The sequence below is a fragment of the Cupressus sempervirens genome, chromosome 11, assembly GCF_028749045.1.
Source record: "Cupressus sempervirens isolate cs-2001-9-10 chromosome 11, ASM2874904v1, whole genome shotgun sequence".
NCBI classification, from domain to species: domain Eukaryota; kingdom Viridiplantae; phylum Streptophyta; class Pinopsida; order Cupressales; family Cupressaceae; genus Cupressus; species Cupressus sempervirens.
In genome coordinates, this window is record NC_143128.1 from 262,770,776 (window position 1) to 262,793,004 (window position 22,229).

The following is a 22,229-nucleotide window of genomic DNA, read 5'->3' on the forward strand; positions in this document are numbered from 1 at the left end:
AGTTATCAACCTACAAATCAGATTGAAATCAAGAGGAAATTCAGGAAAGCACGAAAGATCCAACTACATAAGGACATATTCAAGGAGAATCAAGAAAGATCCAGTTCACGGATTCGCAAAGGTGCAAGTGATTCAAGTCAAATCCATGAGGAAATTTCAAAGGATGGAGAAAATTTCAAATGTTTAGAGATACTTTCTAACAATTGAGCAAGAAATATTTGCAATTTTAACAAACACCTTCTAGAAGCCAAGACTACCAGTACATGATAAGGATGATGAGACCGCAATTATTTGTCTCCTCCAACTAAAAAATTTCAATTTCAAGCACAATTAATCATAACATGCCAAGTGTCCTATTTTCTCATTGGTTGGAAAAATCAATGTAATTTCTTATTGGCCCATAAATTGGTGCCTTCATGTAATTGTTTGTAAATTTGGCAACCCTAATAAGGGTTTGTGGGAAGAAATCTTGGCCCTTGATCTTGAATCGATCTTGGCCCTTCATTGTAATGGAACTACTGTAAAAGGCCAAGGCCTTCTCATTTGTAATTCATTAGCTTAGAGATTGGAGGAAGTAGAGAGCTAGGAGATTAGAGTAGGCTAGTTAAGGGATAGACTTGATGAAGTTGTTGCTATAATGTTTGTCAAAGTAATTGATAATTCATTATTGGTTCTTCATGGTGGATTACTTAATATTGCTTTGTAGTATTGCATAGTTTCTTCAATATTTCACTTGGAGTAGATTCATTTTCATGTTGAAGTACTTTAGTTCAATGGAGGTTGTTGTGGATGTTTATTTGCTTAACAAAAACAAATTTGGGCCACTAGCCTCTTGCTGATGGTAGAAGTGCCTTGTGTGGTAAGCCGATGGCTGAATGATTTACATTCATTTGATGGGATTGGAGAGGAGATATTGATTTGAAAACCATTCGAGTGCTCCTAAGAAGCTTGCACTAGGTGGGTGGAGCCATTGGTGAGACTACATCTAGAGTCCAAATTCTCCATGATTCCTTGCATTCACAGTCAGGAGTAGAAGTTAGCCAATTTAAGTTTGGGTAGAAGTGGAAAGATTTGAAGATCAAAACTATATTTTCTTTGCACATTTTGGGGCAAAATCTTAAGAAGTACAAGAGTTGATATCCATTGAATGAATAGTGTAAGTCACTTTGTGATAACCAGCAAATCACAACATAAAACTGAGTGAAGTCCACGATTAAGAAGGAACCTTGAAGTCATTTCATGATCTTACTTTGCAAGCTTTGGGGCATGAGAGATGACCTTTTATGAAGAGAGGATTGAGTAATTGGTGTCTCTCCTTGAAACACCTAGTATTTGATTATGCAAGTTGTAATGGAACAAACTCACATCAAGACAACTAAGAAAAGTACGATATGTAACGCAAAGTATACAATTTTTACCTAACACTTAATGAAGCAAATGAATCAGTATATAGCAGAAGCTAATACTATATCTTTTCATGCAATAGTTTAAAGTTACAATATCATGCCTTTTCAAAAAGGAACAATAAACTTTGGAGATATTTCAATATAAACCTTTTGGCAACTCCATTTGGAGAGGAAAATAGAGAAAAACACTACCAGAAAAGGACCGGCTCTCTTTCTAGAGTGATCTTATACAAAATAATGGACAAGTGGATTACTGCCCAACAGGATCACTCTAGTGTATGTGGCAAGGTCATTGAACTTGTTTGACACAAAAATCTGGGATCAAACTTCCAATTGGGGTATATCAGCACCCCTTAGAGTGCAGCTGCTCTGTCCAAAGACGGCTTTTACATATGCAGCATCTGGGAAAGTATTACAATGCCACACTTAATGTACAAATTGGAACAGGTATAAGTTGTTTCCTCAAACCAAAAAATCTGTCCATAAAGGAAGCAGAGTTTAGTTGTCAACTAACTGACATCCTTTTCATTAGTTGGTAAAATAACTTTGTCAATGAACTCCACACCCTCCTCCCCATTGGAAGCATAAATTTCATCTTGTGATAAATGAAGACCTCCGACAATACTTATCTCTGTAGACTTGTCAGCAGAACCCTTGGTCATTAGTTTCCCTTGAGACCCCATATTCTCATCCTCTGATTGTCGAATACCCACCATTACAGTCCCATGTAAAGGTAAATCTGCCAGCTTATTTTTGTTTAAGGGTATCAGTTCTCTTGTGCTTTCTCCAGTATCTGCATCTGATGAATATGTTGTATCATTTCTGGCCTCACTTAGTCCAGCTGAAATTCCTCTGTCCATGTTGTTTTCCATAACATTCATACAATCATTATTAACAATTTTAATACGCCCAGAATCCAAATTACTGTCTGCATCCCCACATTCAGAGGCAGTCACTGTGTCATCTTCATCAAGCCCCCCAACTGGGCTATCAATGTGGCTACATTCATCAATACCAACATCATGTGCATCTTGATAACATTCAACATCACAGTCTCTATTAACAAGGGAAACATTCTCTCGCTTTACAATATTAAATATAATCCCATTGGGACTTCTTTCAGGTTGTAGCAAGTCACCTTCAGCAACTGCAATTCTAGATGTTGAGCCAGATATTCTACTACCCCAGCTCCTCGTTTCATAACATGAACAAAATCGATCATCAGTATCACTATCATTCAAAACAGAGTGACTGCCTGTAGGGTCTGAATACCTGTCCCAGTTCTGTCTATGTTGACTATTACAGTTGTTACAAGGTACATCCTGGCTTGATAACTGGGTGAGGTAAGAATTGATTTGTGATCCTAGCACTTTCTGGTTCTCAGAAGAATCATTAGCCTCAACCTCCTCCCTGTTCAACTGTTTGTTGAGCTCTGGATCAACATCAAAACTCTGAATAAACTTAGTTGCAGATGCTGTCCTCATCAAAGGACCTCCAATTCTTGTCCAGGAGGTGTTAATGTCAATATTTTCACTTTCACTGTCACTTCCATCATAAGTGTTACGAGAAAACCTCAAAGGGCGCCCAGATGGTCCCCCCCATGGCCCTCCAGGATGAGCTGCAGCTTCCACAAGACCATCTTCATCAAGTGAGCCCCACGAGCTCTCACGTGCCATGCAATTCCAAGAAGGAATTCTTTTTGCTGCATTGAACCTCATAGAGTTTCCCATTACTTGTGAGGCAGCTCTTTCTGCATTTTTTTTAACCCTGCGCATATGGTTCAGAAAAGAAACACACTCATCCAATACAAGTTCAATTCCACAATTGGCCTTGATTACAGAGAGTTTTTCCCAAGTGCATCGTCTCCCTTGATTGATAGCTTTTTGAAGCTCTACTTGAGATGGATTTTGTATGATTTTGGCAAACTGAAAGAAAAAGAAAAGTTGTGCCAACTCCATATTAGTAGAGACAAATGTCATCATGTCAAGATACTACAAAAGCCATACATGATATACATAAAGATACTACAAAAGCCACACATGATATACCTGTGCAATAGTAGCAGGCATAACAACTGTCACATCACCCTCCCAATCCTGCGAGAAAAGTTTTGCTATGCCACCCAAAGGAAAACCAAGCTCAAGAAACTGATTACATCTATGCTTAACCTCCATCTCAGCTAAATGGGCCAGCTGAAAAAAACAGAAACAATAAATATCTCAATTATTACTACATCAATTATAAATTTATAGAAATTTATAGAAAAGAATACAACTAAACCGAAAAACAGATGACAATGTTTCCAAGATAAAAATATATTAGACATTCTTTTTATCTTCTCAGAACGGTACCCAGAGTCATCAGAAAGCCATTATAGCCCCCTATTATTTGCCATTCATGTTATACAAAATGGAAACATATGCATAAATAGAATTCATCTTGCCAAATTCGCCTGGTTTAATGTCAAAGTCCATGTTGTAGACAACTGGATGGTGTTAAGTTCAAAACTTCTATAATACCCCAAAACACCAAAACAAAAAACATCCATATCATTAGTTTCTTACTCCATAACCCTGCTCCTCATGACACAAATATAGCACAGGATTAATATGTTGCCATCCTCAGGGCATGTCTCATTATTCATAGCAGAATAAGTAACTTTGAATAGAGACCAGTGCAACCACATTAGCACAGGATAAATATGTTGCCACCCTCAGGGCATGTCTCATTATTCATAGCAGAATAAGTAACTTTGAATAGAGACCAGTGCAACCACAAGGAAGTGATTACAAAATAATGGAAGCTATACTCCATATTATTATATAACAGGAGCTGTAGCATGAGGACCATGACATATATGTGCAATAATCAGATAAAAAGAAACTCCTTGGGGGTGTGAACTAGTACAGAACAATATTAATCCCAACCTAACATGCGCTAAGAGGTGCCAATCACCATCTATCTAGAACATATACTTAGGAAATTGTGAGTGCTAGGCTGTAAGGTCCATACAAATGCATAATCAATGTCAGCTTAGTAGCTTGATCATATTTACCCCACAATTGACACGTTCCCTAGAACTTTGGAAAGACGAAAAAAAATATTTTAAAAAACCAAAGGGTGTCTTGAAGAATGCACTACAAGCAAAAAAAAGAGCCAATCCAAGCCAGTATCACTTAGCAAGTGCTACAATCAAGGAAGACCTGCTTTGCTTAGTAGTCAAACTTGAAGAATAACATAACCTCATAAATCAAGGTGCAACAAAAAAATATCAATTATAGGCACAAAAACAAAGTACAACAGTGCAAATGGTACAACTAAATCTAACTTCAAAAGTTTTGGTTTCTAAACATGCATAATACTGTTGTGCATTCTGCTGACCCTGAATGCTTGTCAGAAAAGTTAAAAACCAAGCACTGCAAAAATATTGGTACACCAATAAATAGAAAACTAAAACCAAATGTGTCTTGAAACCAAAGCTGTAAATACGTTTTCTGTACAACTTTTAAAAAAATATTTAAGGATGTAGTAACCTGCAAATGCCTAAGTTTAATAAGGTAACAAATACATCTTCAATAGTTTTTGAAGAGAAAATTTGATTTTAGTCATTAACCAGGTAACTATAATTTTGTGGAAAAAATAATAAGTTTAAAACTGCTATATAATCCATCCTAGCAAAGCTTATTTGCTTCTCAGTTCCATTCTTAGCTGTATTACATGATTTTGAAGAAGAAAGGGAACAAAACTTAAAAATTACCAATAATACTTTATTGCCTACCCTGATATGAAATGGATACGAGTCTATGACTATTTTTTAGCTGTGTGTTTAAACTTTAAATGTATGCACAACAACATTCAAAATACACATACAGTATTTATATGTCACCTTCCATCTTTATGGAAGGATTCCAGAATGAGAAAAAGACTGTAAATATTGCAAGCAATTATATGGATAAGATTCAAATGTCAGCTTATAAATGGTGCACATACTTGCGAGCTGCTGCTCTTTACATGAAGTAATAATTGGTTGTGTGCTACATGTACGAGATGACTGGTGGGCATAAAGAGAAAATGTAGATATATGACAGCTAAGTAGCCATTCCGAATTGGCACAATATGTTTTGTATTAGTTAACACCCTCTGTTTGTTAGATGGTCTATAAAAATGTTTGAGGTAGGAATGGTGAATGTGATCACTACTTTAAGCTCTTCACACCTTAGATACTTTCCTCATTGGTGAAGCTTTTGGAGCATGTACTGCCTTATACATCATCCTTATCTTCCAATTCTAAATAGTGAGAGTTTAGCACAAACCAACCACGTATACATATGTTAAATTCCTTAGAGCTGCTTTCCTGGGCATCTGTATTAAAATTAAGTATTTTGTGAGATTTGACTCATGCACTTAAAGCTATCTCACGATGACCCCCATAAACCACTAGAATTCTCATTTCCTCATGTATATGAGACATAACTACGAGGCAGGGGTATCCACTTAGCACATATGCACCTCTAAGCATTTGGTGGTAAAGGAAAAACATTCAGAGGAAATGCCCTTGAAAACTGCAATCGCCACTTGAAATTCTAATTAAAATGCCTGTGAAAGCCTTCCACAACATTAAGGAAGGTCTGATTACAAATGAGATGCAGACATTGGAAACCTTTGTTAGTGTTTTGTAGCTGCATGGGAGATCATTCTCACCTTTGTGATCAGCTAAGGTTTCTCAGAGTATTTTCACTTGCTGGACTGAAGCCATCCTTTCTTGGTTCAATCAACTGTGTTGATTATTTTCTGCTTCCACTATTTCTTATCAGACTGCGAAGGATCTTTCTAATCATCGGTTACATCTATTTGAAGAGTCACAACTTCTGGTGATAGCCTACGAACAGTATTAAGTCTTCTTCATCTACAGTTGACAATTGAAATGTCTTGAAGTAACTTGCAAAGAGTTGGTCGGTGGAAGTTATTCCACCTATTGTAATGACAGTCAAATTGCTATATTCTCTATTTTTTATGTCAATATTCAGAATGGAAAGTTTTATGTTTGCATAGCACTTGGAATTTGATGAGTTTCTTGTTTGTATCTACTGGAAATCTTAGAGACACTGCTGTGAACCTGGAGTGTTATTTTGTGACTGTTCAAGTCGTCTTAAACTTTAGACAATTAATTCTCGCCGCCTAGCAGTTGGCAGAGTTTTCTGATTACATCGTATATTTTATTCTTCACGGCATGTAGTTTTTGGGGATTCCGTCTTTGGAGTTCTGATATGGCACCATGTTTTATGCTTGTGCCCCGTGTCTATTCAATGGAACATCTTAATTTATTAATGAGTTGGCCCATTTCTGTATCTGCAGTTGATTCTTGCCACCATATTTACTTGTGCCACAACAATTAATATATGCGTAACCATCAACTGTTCATGTTCATGCTGCTTGGAGTGCAAACGAATGGGAGTTTTCGTTGTCTTTTGGTTATCCTATAATTTATGTGTATTCCTCGGTGAAGCATGAGTTTTTTTGGTTATTTTTGTAGAAGCCATTTTCTGGTTATTGATTATAATTCTTCTGAAAAGATAGTATCATCTAAGCTGTTGGGAAGACTGTGCAACTTCTGAAATTTTACTGAGACTTTTTTTGTTGATATTACCTCAGTGATTATATGTGTATTATTCTGTTGTGTATGATATATATAGTGTGTGAAGAAAGGCATTCTGTTTTTCAGTACTTTCTGTGAATAATTGTTAAGTGTTTACGATCTCAGTGAAGGATTCATTCCACAATAAAGCATGTGAGCTTTGTTTTGACTTCCATTGATTCTTCAATAAAAAAGATCTTTTGGTGTGGCTGGGTTTTTCCCTGGAGTAGAAGAATTTTCCCAGGGTATCTCTGGTGTTATGTGTTTTATGATTATCTGTCCTTTGCTATTTGCAATCCCTGTTCAAAACCTAACAACCTTGATGGATGGATATGCAAAAGCATTCTTTGGAACAAGATATCTACATCGGCATTGGGATTAATTCACTTCTCTTGTGCCAAAATTGAATGTAAATAGACAAATACTATGTCAAAATTCCATTACCTTCCAGCATTCAGTGATGATCTACACAGGGATCATGTTGCCTATCATATAGCCATGCCAAAGATTTTTTATGCTTTTCTCAAATGAAAAGTTTAAATATATCTAAAAGTTATTTGATCTCAGTTATGCAGACATATATCATGTCAAAATACATAAACTTAGAGGTATTTGCTAAGTGAGTGTTTATAATAAGCTGAATTAGGCAGTCACTGTAGCTCCAAATTCAATGAACTCATTGCAATTTCTAGCTTTGGTACAGGCAAAGACCAGGAATCCAACTGTGCTGGCAGCGTATTTCTGTGGAGTCCAAAGTTGTCATCACAGTGCATGTAAAATCCACTCAATGATGTGATCTGGCAAGGTTTTCCTTCTATCCAAAAGGCCATTTAATTGATAGCTAGTGAGATCTATGAGTTATATTTAACAAGGTTTCTATCTTGTCCAAACTTTTAAGCAATCCTTGGAGAATACTACAAGCCCAGATCAATGTTTATGTGTGGCTATGCTATCTCCGCTGATAGTGTAAGCACCATGATTTTGTTTATGCAGAGATGGATTCCTTGACGACCCTCCTTTGAAATACATATTGTACTTAATGTAATATTAAATTGCTTTGATTCATTACATAGATACCACTCAGCCTGGCACTTAATGATAACCTCTCCTAGATACAATATTATAATTATAGTTTTGGATTAAGGCAAAAACAGGTTTTAGAGGGGAACCCAAAAAACCCCTTACAAAACATTACAATAAATGTTCAATGAAGATAACCAAAACAAAACACTGTTGGCACAGACACAACCAGCAGACCCAACCAACACCCAAAGCCGACACCCGAAGCACACAGAGACAAAACAGGACACAGAACCAGAGATAACCAGAAACCTAAGCCAGCTCCTTAAGAGCTTTAGCTGCTTGCTTCTCAATGACAGTAACTTCCACCACAAAATCTTTCAGAATCTAAATGGCCTTGGAAGAAACAGGACTAGTCTTCCTCAAGCTCGCTCCCATCTGTTTGCCAGGTCCCCTCCATAGCAGCAGCATTAGCCTTCTTCTTCAAACCTCTCTTTCTGGCAACCTAGTTCTCATCTTTCTTCTCCAAGCTGCCAGACACCTTCTTAAGATCTACAGATTAAATTTAACAAGGTTTTATCTTGTCCAAACTTCCAAGGGATCCTTAGAGAATACTACAAGCCCTGATTGCCGTTTATGTGTGACTGCTATCTCAGTTGATAAGTGTAAGCACCATGATTTTGTTTATGCAGAGATGTATTCCTTGACCACCCCCCCCCCCCCCTTGAGATATATATTGTACTTAATATTTCACTGCTTCATTTCATTACATAGATACCACTTAGCCTGGCACATACTGATATCCTCTCCTAGATGCAATATTATAATTATAGTTTAGGTAAATACTAAAAACAGGTTTTAGAGGGGAACCCGAAACCCCTTACAAAACATTATAATCTAAGTTACCAATTCGGGTTCAGGGACGAATTCGGGTTTGAGTTTGGGGGTTCAGGCCAAAAAATAACTCCTATTTGAGTTTGTAGGTGGCTTCGTGAGAGTGTGTATGTGTGTGTGTGTGTGTGTGTGTGTGTGCTCGTGTGCGCGCACGCATTATATATACAAAAGAATTAGAGAATGTGCATAATTGCAAAACTAAGTCATTCCATTGTATGACCCAACATAGCATGCAAACTATTTTCTAGAACCTGAGAAGCAACCTAGCATCCTTGAGACGCCAACCATAAGGATGTCACAAATATAGGACAACCCATCACTGATTTTAAATCAGAAGTATTAAATTTTATAGCATTGGAAGTTTACAAGAAAACTGCTAAAAACTGAACACTTCAAATCTCAGAATTTTACAAATATGTGGTCCCTCAGAAATCAGAATAATGACTACTGTTGCTGTCTGTCTATTGTCACTTCACATAGAATCGCCATAAACTTGCGGCAGCAAACTGATAATGTTCATAAATTAATCTGACATACTCAGAATGCTGCTACATTCATTTCTTACTTCTGTTATAAGTACCTCGGACTGAAAAACAAAAACAAAAGTGGAGATTTTGCTCAGTTTTACTCTTCAGCGCGGATCCAGACCAACCCACAGTCCCAAATCCAGACCCTGCCCAGACTCGCTGTGAACCCAAGCAGCCGGGTCTGAACTCGGTAACAGAGATTATAATAGATGTTCAATGACGATTACCAAAAAAAAACACTGCTGGCACGGACACAACCAGCAGATCCAACCAATGCCCTAAACCAGACCCAGAAGCACACATAGACAAAACATGACATAAAACCAGAGACAACCAGAAACCTATGCCAGCTCCTAAAGAGCTTTAGCTGCTTGCTTCTCGATGACTGTAACTTCCTCCACAGAAACATTCAGAGTCTGAATGGCCTTGAAGGAAACAGGGGTAGTCTTCCTCATGTTCGCTCACGTGCATTTGCTAGGTCCCTCCATAGCAGCAGCTTCAGCCTTCTCCAAACCACTCTAACTGGCTTCTTGGTTCTCATCTTTCTACTCCAAGCTTCCCGACACCTTCTTGAGCTTATGAGTGACCACATTCATCTTCTCCTCACTGCTACGAACAGTGTCCTTCAAATTGTCTTCGTAAGATTTAATCTTCTCCAGGATCTGACCAACCTTGTCTTCTAAACTCTTTCTAGCCTGAATCTCATTTTCAAGTTGGGTCTACAGACTTACCACCTTAGCATTGAGGTTATGAATTTCGATGCAGATCCAGTTGTCCAGTGCAAGAGAGTGGTCGGCCTTAATTGTAGCCTTATGGAGGAACTCCAGAGGAACCCGCTGGTTATCCCCTGAAATCTCCATACTCTGCTAGAATCCTTTTTCCTCCCGACCTCGAGCTCTTTATGAGCAGGGAAAATATTAGGGTTGGAAGGACCCGCAGTTGAACCAGAGCTAGGGTAGCCTGCAATATTGGTAATAGGACTCTCATCAATCCCACATTGTTGAACTTCGTCATCAATATTTTTCTTCTGATTATCAGTAGCATTCTTGTTATTATTCTCCTGGTTTCCCACCATCTCCTGATCCTCCATAGGCAAAGGTTTGTCCTCTATCTACATTGGTGCTTTATCTTCATCCTTCTCAGAGTTTGATGCAAGGGCATTTTTCTCCTTTCTGGAATCTACAGAGGAAATATCTTCATCCTCAGTTTCCACACTTTTGGCTTCCATCAAGCAGCGACAGTCACATTCTTCTCAGACTTATGAAGGCTACGAGGAGACTCTCATCATCAATGCCCTTCTCCTTATCAAATTGCTTATGAAGACTAAGAGGAGACCTCTTAATATCTTTATCCCAAGGGCTCTTCCTAACTGCCTCAACAGGTCCCTCCCCCTCGGCTTTCCTCTTGCATTTTGGGTCCTTAATCACAAGGTTGGGAGTCCTCGATTTGCAGTAGTCAGAGATAAGGAGAATAAGGCCTTTGTATAAAACAGGCTTGTTAGATTTCTTTCTGTATTTAACATAGTTACACCACCCTAGGGGACAGGGGGGGCGGCAGAACAGGAGGACAAGTTTCCGGGACAGGGGGACAAAGGGGCCTTAATTTGGGGACGGCGGGGAGACTGTGGGGGGGTACAGGAGGGTGTGTGTGTGTGTGTGAGTGCACGCGCGCGCGTGTATATGGTACTTTAAATGCTAGTCATGAAAAGATGTATTGAAATATAAGATATAAAGATGTACAAGAGTGAATACTTGAACATTGGATTGAATTGGAACATCGAACATTGAACATAAATAGTCAACTCAGCAAATAGTCAACATCAGGATGTCCCCCATCCTCAATGGAGGTGGCAGAATATGGTTTTAGTGTGGAGCTCAATGTTCACTTTATTTCTGAGATTACTGGTCTTCGTTGCATTGGGAGGGAATTCTCCCCAAGTCCCTGGTGTGTCCAAGTCTCCAAGACGTGGGGCAAAAGGGGGTGGACACGTCCCCATGTATAGATTGTATTTAACCAAACTTTTATGCATAGATTTGAGCAGAAAGAAGGGGAAGGACACCCTATCTTTATGAAGGAAATGGTTAAGCAGAGCAATATGATAATTGTGGACTCTAGAATATCTCCCATCAAGAGTGAAGTAAGCCATGATGCAAGTGAGGACTGATTTCCAAATGGATTTAATCTGTTCTATATTGTAGTAATCCCCAACCTTCACAGAAAATTCCTCCTCCTCACTAGTTTTACGAAATTTACACACTAGAGTATTAGAACCTTCCTCTCTTTAAAGAATTCCCTCCCAATGCAAGGAAGACCAGTAATCTCAGAAATAAAGTCAACATTGAGCTCCACACTAAAACCATACATTTTTACAGTATCACCATTCCAGCCATTAAAAAATTCAGAAGTTAACTCCCTATTGAAACCGTGAAGGTGTTCCAGGTAAGTGGTAACTTCACTTTTTTCAAACCATACATTTTTACAGTATCACCATTCCAGCCATTAAAAAATTCAGAAGTTACCTCCCTATTGAAACCGTGAAGGTGTTCCAGGTAAGTGGTAACTTTACTTTTTTCAAGTTGCATCCACACCTCCTCCTTATCTTTCCACTGTTTGCATGAATCCGGCTCATGTCTCTTTGGTTTCCCTCCCATGGTGATATGAGCAATGTGCAGACCCAGATAGCTTTTCCAATTCCACCAAAGAACAAGAATTTAAAATAAAAACCAGCAAGAGTGTGTGGCATTAATAAAAAACACTTTTCTGTACTTGCCCTAATTAATAATGATGCTTTCCCTAACATAAATATCATTTCCATCTTTACAAAAAAACTTTCCAATAGCTATGTGTCAAGTCAGTTTTTATTATCTCCGTACTTTGCTATCTTTATTAATACTGCCTTGCCAAGTCATGATGATTTTACTCATCATAGCTAGGTTGACAAATACAGTCAACCACTTTGTTAGTTTCATGAAATGCATGGGAAATAAACATCTTGTTGAAGGTGGAAAGAATGGCCTCCACCTCCTTAATGATAGGTTCAATAGTCCACGAGGCTTTATTCTTGCCATGTAAGCATCTAACTATATTATTTGAGTCGTCTTTGACCCAAGATTGCAGCAATCAAGACATTTTGCAAGTTTAATGACATGGAGAGCTTCAGTTGCCTCAACCATGTGGCTAGTTTGCATCCCCAACAGGACAGCCACAGCATCAATACAATTTCCATTCATGTCTCCAATCACCCCTCTGTTGTGATGTGGAGCCTAATCAGACTAAGGTTAATTTTTCCCACTTTATTCAGTGCAATTTCCTTCCAAATTATTTCTACCAGGGTTTGGGGGCAACGCCCGCAAGACGGGGTCAAGGGGCAGTGCCCCTTGCAAGGTTGCTCCCGAAAGCTTAACCGACTTTATTATTGTATGAGGAATCAGCTGCTATTTTTCTATTGAACGACTTAATCTAGCCCTAATTTTTTAAGCGGCAAAAAACTTGTATAAAAATGGCTTAGAGTTAGAGATTTCCTAATGCATGATGAGATTGTAGCTTCTTGCGGCAGTATTGAGTTGTAAGGGATTACAGATTGTAATCAAGTTGTAATCACTGGATAATAAGAATATTGGACTTGTTGTTTGGTGGATGTATCATTGTTTGTTGGACATAGCCCTAGGATTGGTTGAGCCAATTTATCTTTGTGTCTTGTGTTCTCTTATGTGTAGTTTATTATTTTTTGATATTGGTTATATTTGCATGTAACTGTTAATTCTGTCTCTTTAATCCAAACACCCTCCACAACCAACTTGACCTGAATTACCTTTAGCAGTACCATCAAAGTTAGCCTTTAACCATCCGTCAGGCAGAGCGGCCCAAATCATATCCTCTGTCTTTCTTATTCTTCCCCTTGAAATTTAGATTAAATAATGAATTGGGATCATAAACATCTTCTTTGAGATCAACTTCTTTTTTAATTGCAAAGTAATTCTCTTTGATGGACCTTACAGTCTTTCTGCCAATCACCCACAATAAGGCCTCTCTTTCCCTAGAAACCCTGTTGTTGTGTTCCTTCCAAATATTCCAACAGATATGGGGAGCAACCAATGACCATGCCTTCTTTGGGTCCGTATTGGGTGTCTAACATTTCCAGGAAACACCCAAGACAGGTCCATCCACTAAGTATTTGTCCCCACACTTCCAAGGCAAAAGGACACTGGAAGAAAGGGAATACACCAACTCCAAGTCATTCTTACAAAGAAAACATCAATTAATAATACAAAAACCACTCTTGCGCAGGTTATCAATGGTGAGGATTTTATTTTGTATAACCAATAAAAAATCTCGATTTTAGGGATGAGACCTTTATACCAGCAGGAGACCCAAGGGGGATTATTCCCATCCAAAGCAAAGAAGGATGCCAATCCAGAAGAGACAGTGAAATTCCCACTGGAGCTAAAAGCCCAGATCAAAGAATCATAGTGATCATTTCTTATATTGTAATGCTAGAATTGAGAGTAATCTGGATATTTGGAAGACTAGGATCAAAAACATTTGAACTAGCCCAAGATCCATTGTTCCAGTAATCAGCAACCCTTTCACCATAAGCTGATTTACATCTCTAAATAATATCCCTGTCATAAGGATTAGCTTCCAGTGGCTCTTCCTGCAACCAGCAATCTTCTCAAAACCTGATTTTACTGCCATTCCCTAGTTTCCACCTATTCCCTTTCTCAGCAATTGCCTTCACTTCCTAGACTGAATTCCAAATGAAAGAACCATTTGTAATCACTGGAGAATTGAAAAACCCTCTATACATGGAGAATTAAAAAAGGTACTTTTTCTCTTCCAAATAAGATTCCACTCCCTCTCCTCCCCATACATCCTCCAGATTTGTTTGGCTAGAAGGGCCTTATTAAGCAGCCTAATAGGCTTGATCTCAAGTCCCCCTTGTTTTTAAGGTTTGCAAAGCTGATCCCAGACAATCAATGGCAATCTCCTCTTTTCTTCCACTCCAGACCAGATTAATCTTTTCTGAATTCTTTCCATTATATCAACAAATTTGGCCGGTATTTCAAATAAGCTAAGAGCACAGATTGGAAGATTTTGAAGGCTTTTTAAGGAGCACTTTGCCAGCCTTGCTTAAAAGGTTTCCTTTCCAACCTACCATTTTCTTATTGAATTTATTAATCAGATTATTCCAGAAAGAATCTGGGGGTTTTAGACCCAGGGGCAAACTGAAATAGGATCAGGGAAGAACAGACAGAAAACAGCCAAGAATTTTTGAGATTTTCTACTGGCCTTGCTCCAGAGTATTGACAAAATAAAGTGAGCATTTATCCGAATTGATAAGTTGTCCACTTGCACTTGTATAAGTATTTAAAGCATATTTAATGTTTCTCGCCTCTTTGATAGTAGCCACCCCCATGAGAATGGTATCATCCACAAATTGTTCATGGAAACAAGTTTGAGGATGAGATGAAGGCATCAGACCTTGAATAATCCCAGATTCATTGAGTTTAATAAAAAATCTACCAAGACACTCTGCCATGACAGCAAAAAGAATGGGAGAGATAGGATCCTCCTGCATGAGGCCTCGTGACAATTCGAAGAAGTTGGATGAAGCGCCGTTACCCATCAATTTTATAATTATAGTTGCTTGTTGGTATTTATTTTGCACATACAGTTCCTCAATAATTTATAAATTATACACAAATGTTAACATTGATCAACATTGACCTGAAAATGATTCATTTTATGCAAATCAAAAGAAAAACTGAACAAGACAGATAAGCAAACCTTTGAACAAAAATAAAACACTTTTAGGAAGATTTATTTGTTAGTTATTTGCGGTTCTAATTTCTGGGAAAAATTTAAGGATTGGCCAATTGGGGGAAAAACAACATATAAAATTTCTTTATATGAACATACCTTGGCTGCAAAATCTCCTCCATATGCTCTAATGAGCTCCTTGAGTCTCAACAGTGGTGCAATATGAGGATTGGCCTGACTAACAATAAAGTGGTTGACATTGAACAGCTCCTTGAGCTGCATCATGGGAAGATCACTCTCAAGGCTTCCATCTCTCCACTTTCGCATCCCAATGCCCGATGATGACTCGTCAGGACCAACCTGAAAGGGGGTATGGTATGGCACAAGCTCACCATTCCTATCCTTGGCCATCAGCTGCTGAGCCTGAAACAGCCCCGGGAAAGCACAAGAAGCAGTTACTGCACTCCATATCACAACATGTGGGGAAGTAAGGTAATTAAGGCACCTAGGAGGTTCGTGCTTCCTGGGAGAACACACAGAAATCCCCAATACCCTACCAGTCCTATCATAGGCTTCCTGAAAGGTCATATTAGATGTCAAGGTCCTCAAAATCCTCTGCAACTGCCTGGTCTCATGCACAGCACCCAAGGTAAGTATCCTTCTAACAATGGCAAATATGCCACCTAACTGATCAAAGAATCTGAGAGACGGCAATGAGTCCTCAAAAAAGCTCTGCAATTCTGGCCATGTCCGGGTGGCAACAACAGAGCACATGATCGATCCTACACTTGCACCCGCCACAACCCTTGGCAGAAGCCTGTTATCTATTAGGGTTTTCACAACACCAACATGAAAGGCCCCAAGAGAAGCACCCCCACTGAGCAATAATGCTGTCCGGCCAAAGGCATGCCTTGTTTCATGCATAAATGCAAGCTTTTCTTCCAGCACTAATTCCTCTGAGTCCCAATCACACACCATCCTCAACTGCATTGAGACCTCATCTATATATTCTTTAATCAGCTTTGGTACCTGCAACAAGAAAAAGGAGAAAATTTAGTGGCCGGTACTTGCAAACCAACTTATAGAAAATTCAAATAATGTTATCAAAATTTCTCAGAAACAAATGTGGGAAGATTGTTCTATAGTTAAATCTAAAAGTCAAAAACTATTGAAAATTCAAATGATAATATATTCATCTTAATTTTGGCAATGCAAATATCTTTGTTAATTCAGCCATTTTTTTGCCCAAATACTTAAATTCTCAAGCAAACCAGGAGAATATGTGAAAAAATAATATAAATCAATAGAATTCTTTAAAATTGTCTCAAAAGTTTGTACAATTGTTAACCGAATTCTAGAAAACAATTTTTCTTAAACATTTGCCAAAATTTTGTAAAGAACCAAAAACATATTCACCTCAATTTGTAGAGCTAACTAAGGACAATATAAAGTTCATCCTTAAGCCAGAATTTAAAAGATTCCAAACAATTTATCTTAATGTTGGGAAATGAAAGCTTTTGTTTTACTCAGAGAAGATATCGCTTACTCGTTTACAACAAATATAATTTTGTATGAATGAGTAAGCTTTTGAATGAGTAAGCGGCCTACAAAAACATCCGATCTCTCTATGATGTCATCTTGAAGGCAGACAACATGCATAGCTTATTTGAAGGGGATAAGATAAAGCAGACTGCTGGTTTTTTGGTTTAGATACATACCAAAATATTAGAAATGGAAAGGAATTCGGAAGTTATCTAGTGCAGTTGCTCTTTGGTCCCTAGACTGCTCTGGTCTCGTGGACGTCATTAAAAACCATTCATTCATTCATTCATTCTCTGAGTTACCTGGAATTTTGGTATTCGATGAACAAAAACTTTAGCAACTAGTTAATAAGCACCACACATACAATAAATCTTTGCCATGACTCTGGCAAGAATTCCCTTCACTGCGCCACAAACACCATTAAGAGGCGCTTGTGTGATTTGTGCTCGCTTTGCCACTTCTGATTATTATCATAAAATTGAGAAGTCACAGAAGATATGACTACTAGAGTAAAAAGGTAATCAAATCATCAGTTGAGTACTAAATAAGCTATGCAGTTAAAAATCTTACAGAAATAAATTCTACATCGTATTCGCAGTTAAAAATCTTACAGAAATAAATTCTATATCGTATTCGCAGTTAAAAATCTTACAGAAATAAATTCTATATCGTATTCAACTGAGGGAGTTCCATTTACAAAAGAAATGCTTAGAATTCAATATTATTAAAACGAGGGTCACTAGCTGAAACGGGCCTTGTGCAAATCAGGTATAGAAAAGTTCATTTTTGCATATATTTTGGAAAAATTATAGCGTTTGCACAAAATATGTTCAAAATTAATCTTGTGGGGATTAGCGAAGAAATTATAAATAACGAATTGTTCAGGCGTTAAGTACGGAGTAATTTTAAGGCAGTTCATGAGAAACAAAATTTCCTCTAAATCTTCACCGAATTTTTGAAAAATTTAAAAGATCTATAAATTTTCAAGAGGCTAAACATTTAAAATGTAAACCAATTTGGATTAAGTCAAACATTTCCAACCTGCAATCTGGCCTTATGAAGTTGCGGATTACACATATTTCCGAGATTTCGGACCAGATCAGCTCTGAGGCAAAATATTATATCCCGCAGGCCTCCTTCCTGCCGCCGCTGCACAAGCTCCCGGAACTTATTCCTCACCAGCTCCTCATCATAAAAATCAGCCTCATTTTTCTTCGAATAGCTCTCTTTCTCCAGCATCTTAGCAGCATGTGACCACTCGTCATAAGTAAGCGCATTTCGCATCAGATTTCTCCAAAACTTGCGCCGATATGCGGATCTGGCCTTGGCTTTCACATCCGTATGCCGCTTCAAAAAAATTGCAACGCATAATACTAAGGGCAACCAAACCTGGGGGTTTCTGGGATTCAACCAAGATAAAACCGGGGCCAAAACCTTTCTAAACTTACGATAATAATACGCTACAAGGATCAAAGCCCCTTGGCAAATTTTTCCAAAAGATCTGCAAAACAGAATTCTGAGAGCAATTGTTCTACCCACCAGGGTATTTGGCCCGATTATAAATGAATCCACTTTGGCCTCGCTACTGATCTCCATTGTTCCTTGATGCCTATTTTCTCACAGGTGCAGAAGCGCATGGACATATCTACATTGGGTATGTGTGGGCATATATACATTGTGTATACATCCCAACTTCTGGAATTTTTGGCAATTCCTACTAATTATGTTGCGGGCTGTGTTTATTTGTTCTGATAATGACATGATAGCACGTGTTTTTGCGTGTTTGTGTCTATCCACGATTTGAGGTGAAAAGCGTCCAAAATAATTCAAAGTTCGGGTTTTTCATCTTTTCCACCCCGCATTTGTCACCTGCAACTTCTCTCACGCCACGCCAGCTTTGAATTTTGTTGGTTTTCAGTGATATCTTTGGTATTGTGGGTCCAATTTTTATCCATTACCATGCCTCTCCGCCGAAATCGGCTCTCGCTTTGGGGGCAATCCGGTTATTTTTTTCGGAGGGTATAGCAGCTGAAATTTTAGCTCAAAGGATAATTTAGGGTTGATGAATCGTATACTCAATATTTAGACGCTGTTAAAAGTATTGAAATGTTTTCTTCTTTCTAAGTCTCTGATATTAATTATAAAAGGAATCTATGGTTCCTTTCATTTTAATGATGTTTTCTTTATTCTCTAATTATACCTTGGTGTGCAATGAGTGGGTCCAAGATACGTAAAAAGGAGCATAAAGTAAGTTTTATCATTTATTCCAGTGGTCATTAGCTATCTAAAATATATTTATGATGTTTCATTTTAGTGGAGTTTCATTCAAACTCGGTATTAAAAAATAGAGATCTATTTGGATGAAACATTTTTGGAAGAGCTAGTAAGGTTCTTTACGTTCATGACAAGAATTTAGAGTGCTAAAGCTCTTGAGCATTCATATCACTTGGGAAAACATGCTTTTATATAGATCATAATAATGAATTTATCGCAAATTTGTGGAAATAAAATTCAAGATCAGCACAAAACCAGTCAAGATTGTAGACTTTAAGACTAAATTATGATCTTAGTGTGAATTTTTTATTTTATTTTCAAAATAAGTAATTAGAATCATCAAATAGGAAATAATTTTTTTCTTCAAAAATTAGACAAATTCCATCAAATGGCACTAACATCAAAAGAGCTAAACAAAATTTGGGAAACCAAGATGCGTGGAATCTCTTATTCCTTCAACTGCTAAGTGTTTTACCATTCTATTTTACTTTATTGTTTTATCAATTTAAGAGTGAGATTCAAGCTATATTTATGAGTAAAGAATAGACACAACATATTATTGTTGGTAATTTGGCTAGGATAAATAGTATGAGGTTTGTCATTTATGGCAACATATACTTAGTGTGAAGTGAGAGAAGTATGGAGATATAGCTTTGTCAATTAGACTTAGAAAATTGTCTAAGTATCACACAGTTTATCTGACAATATAGTTAGAATTTTGATTGGCGTAGTTCATAGAGGCAATATTGGCATGTGTGCTCTTAGCTATAGCAAGTACAGTATGTTAGGATACCACAACTATGTGTGCGAGGCACTACGGACAGTTCGAATGGAGTTATTGCAGTCTTTCCAGCTGTAGTAATGTGTTGACTAAACATGACATAATTAAGGAATCAAATATTTTATAGGGCCCGTTTGTTTGCTGGAATTAACCTGGAATAGGGAAACGGGAATAGGAAAATTGGAATAAATCTATTCCAATTTTGGCCCAAAATGAGAATAAATCGAATTCCAAGTATTTTTTGGAATTAGATTTATTCTTGCATTGGACCAAAATTGGAATAGATTTATTCCAATTTTCCTATTCCCGTTTCCCTATTCCAAGTTAATTCCAGCAAACAAACGGGCCCTTAAGGAAGTATATTGTTTAACAAAATAATTACTTGACTAATTAAGGACAACATCATAGATGTTAACCCTAGGTGGGTAAAGTGAAGTTTTATATATTAAGACATGTGTGAAGACATGAAGGCCAACGGTGCATAATATTATGAAAGATTATGGTCTAAAGGATAGATTTTGAAATTTGAAGTTGTGTGTAGTAATGTGGTGTAATTTTTTATAAGTATGTGATTATTTTGTGATGTGAACTTTGATGGTAAAGCAATAAAAGGGGGAGTATGTGAAGTTGATATAGCGAGCTACAAAGGTTATATCAGATATTGAAGTTATTGGCAATTGTAAAGAGGTTTTTGTATCTACTTTTTGTATATTGAATATCATTTGATATTGCATGTTTGGGCAATGGGCTCAACTTGTAAACATTCTATAATTGCAATAAAACTCCTAACAGGGTTGAGGCTTCTAACAGGGCCTAATCCTCTAACAAGGACTGAGACACTATACAAATGTAATAGACTCGTAACAAGGTCAATCTATTTCACAAGATACTTTTGATTAGTGGATCATTTTGTGAGTACCATCCCTACAGAGGTTTTCCCTTGGTCAGGGTTTCCCTAGTTAACAAAATATAGTGTGATGTGTTGCATTACTTTATGGTTGTGTTTATTGTTCATCTTAATCAGTTTATTCATTTATGCAAATTATAAGATTGTTAATGATATCCATAATTGAACAAAAGTTTGAGAAATACTTATTAACCCCCTTCGCCCAACCCCTCCCCCCTTCTCTCAATTTTTCTTATTTCTAAGAATTGCATATCATTTTTTTTAAATATCAATGATACCTCAAAGCATGACATTCAATGTTCTTAAGAACAATAAACAGTTCTTTGTCATATATAAATTATTCCATTGTATTGATAAGACATGTCTAAGCACAAATTATTTTGTTTAAAGAACCTACTCACATGATCAAGTTAACTTAGGTTCTATAATCCATCTTGCAAGAAATGTTTTTGTTGGCTACAAAATGATATCTTTTGACTTTTGTTTTTAAGTTAGTTAGGCCATCTAATCATTGAAACTTCAATTGTTTACTCGTTTTATTCGGTTGTTTGTTTGTTTTATATGTTGAATGGGGTGAAAAGGAAATAATGGTGCTTGAGATATTATGAGTGGGCTCGCTCATCGTCGGATTGTCTCATCTCAACGGCTCCCGTGGCAGAGTGTGTCGAATTACAATGACAAGCCAAATCAGATGGCTTACGTGGAGACTCCTTTCACGTCCAACTTGGGTTTTATTTCTTCCTCATCTTGAGTCCTTGCCACGTCTCACGAGGAACTTGGATAAGTCTCAAACCTTAGATGTTATTATAAGAGATATTGTTGATAGGTGACCACTGAACTTATATCTACAAATTATTGTAATTTTAAACTAAATAAAATAATTTTATAAAACTTTAAAAGTTGCTTTACGTGTATTTTATTCAACTTTGCAATATTCAAACACGACTTAAGTTAATTATCTCCACTAACTAAAAGATAAATATGTTTGTTTTATTCAAAGGTAAATATATTTGTGTTTGTTGTCACTTATAGTTGTTGTTGTTTTACAGGTGTGTGCTGAAATTTATTCAACCACAATATGTCTAAGTTGGATTGATAGAGTGGGCTCTATGATGAGAAGGAGGATCAAGACAAAATAAAATTGACTTTAACATCAATGTTAAATATATTTTACCCATTTCTCTACCCCTTCATATCCCCCTTTATCTTCATCTCTTCTTTTACTTCTTATAAACTAAATCTCATAATGGTAAGATCACTTGTTTTATATTGACTGATACTTTAATTTGTAAAGATTTGAATTTTAATTTCTGGGGAAGATTGTGTGAGAGTTTTTTTCTCCATCAACGTTTCGGATCATACTGTATGATCCATCATCAGGATGCCACTGAGTCACTGAGAGCAAAAAATGGAGTGCAGATCTAGGAGAGGGAATAAAAAGAGGATGGAGAGGAGGGAAGGGGCACGGAGACCGAGGAGGCAC

The 22,229-nt window shown here is 37.3% G+C and overlaps 1 protein-coding gene across 1 annotated transcript; it reads right to left on the reverse strand.

The window, feature by feature from the left end:
* Positions 1-1,450: 1,450 nt before the first annotated feature.
* Positions 1,451-18,834, reverse strand: LOC149529140 (triacylglycerol lipase SDP1-like). Its single transcript, XM_089808792.1, has 4 exons — positions 17,826-18,834; positions 15,402-16,271; positions 3,455-3,598; positions 1,451-3,331 (listed from the first exon to the last, which is right to left on the reverse strand). The coding sequence occupies exons 1-4, from the start codon at positions 18,378-18,380 to the stop codon at positions 1,916-1,918; spliced, it is 2,985 nt and encodes a 994-aa protein (XP_089664918.1). The 5' UTR covers positions 18,381-18,834; the 3' UTR covers positions 1,451-1,915.
* Positions 18,835-22,229: the final 3,395 nt, after the last annotated feature.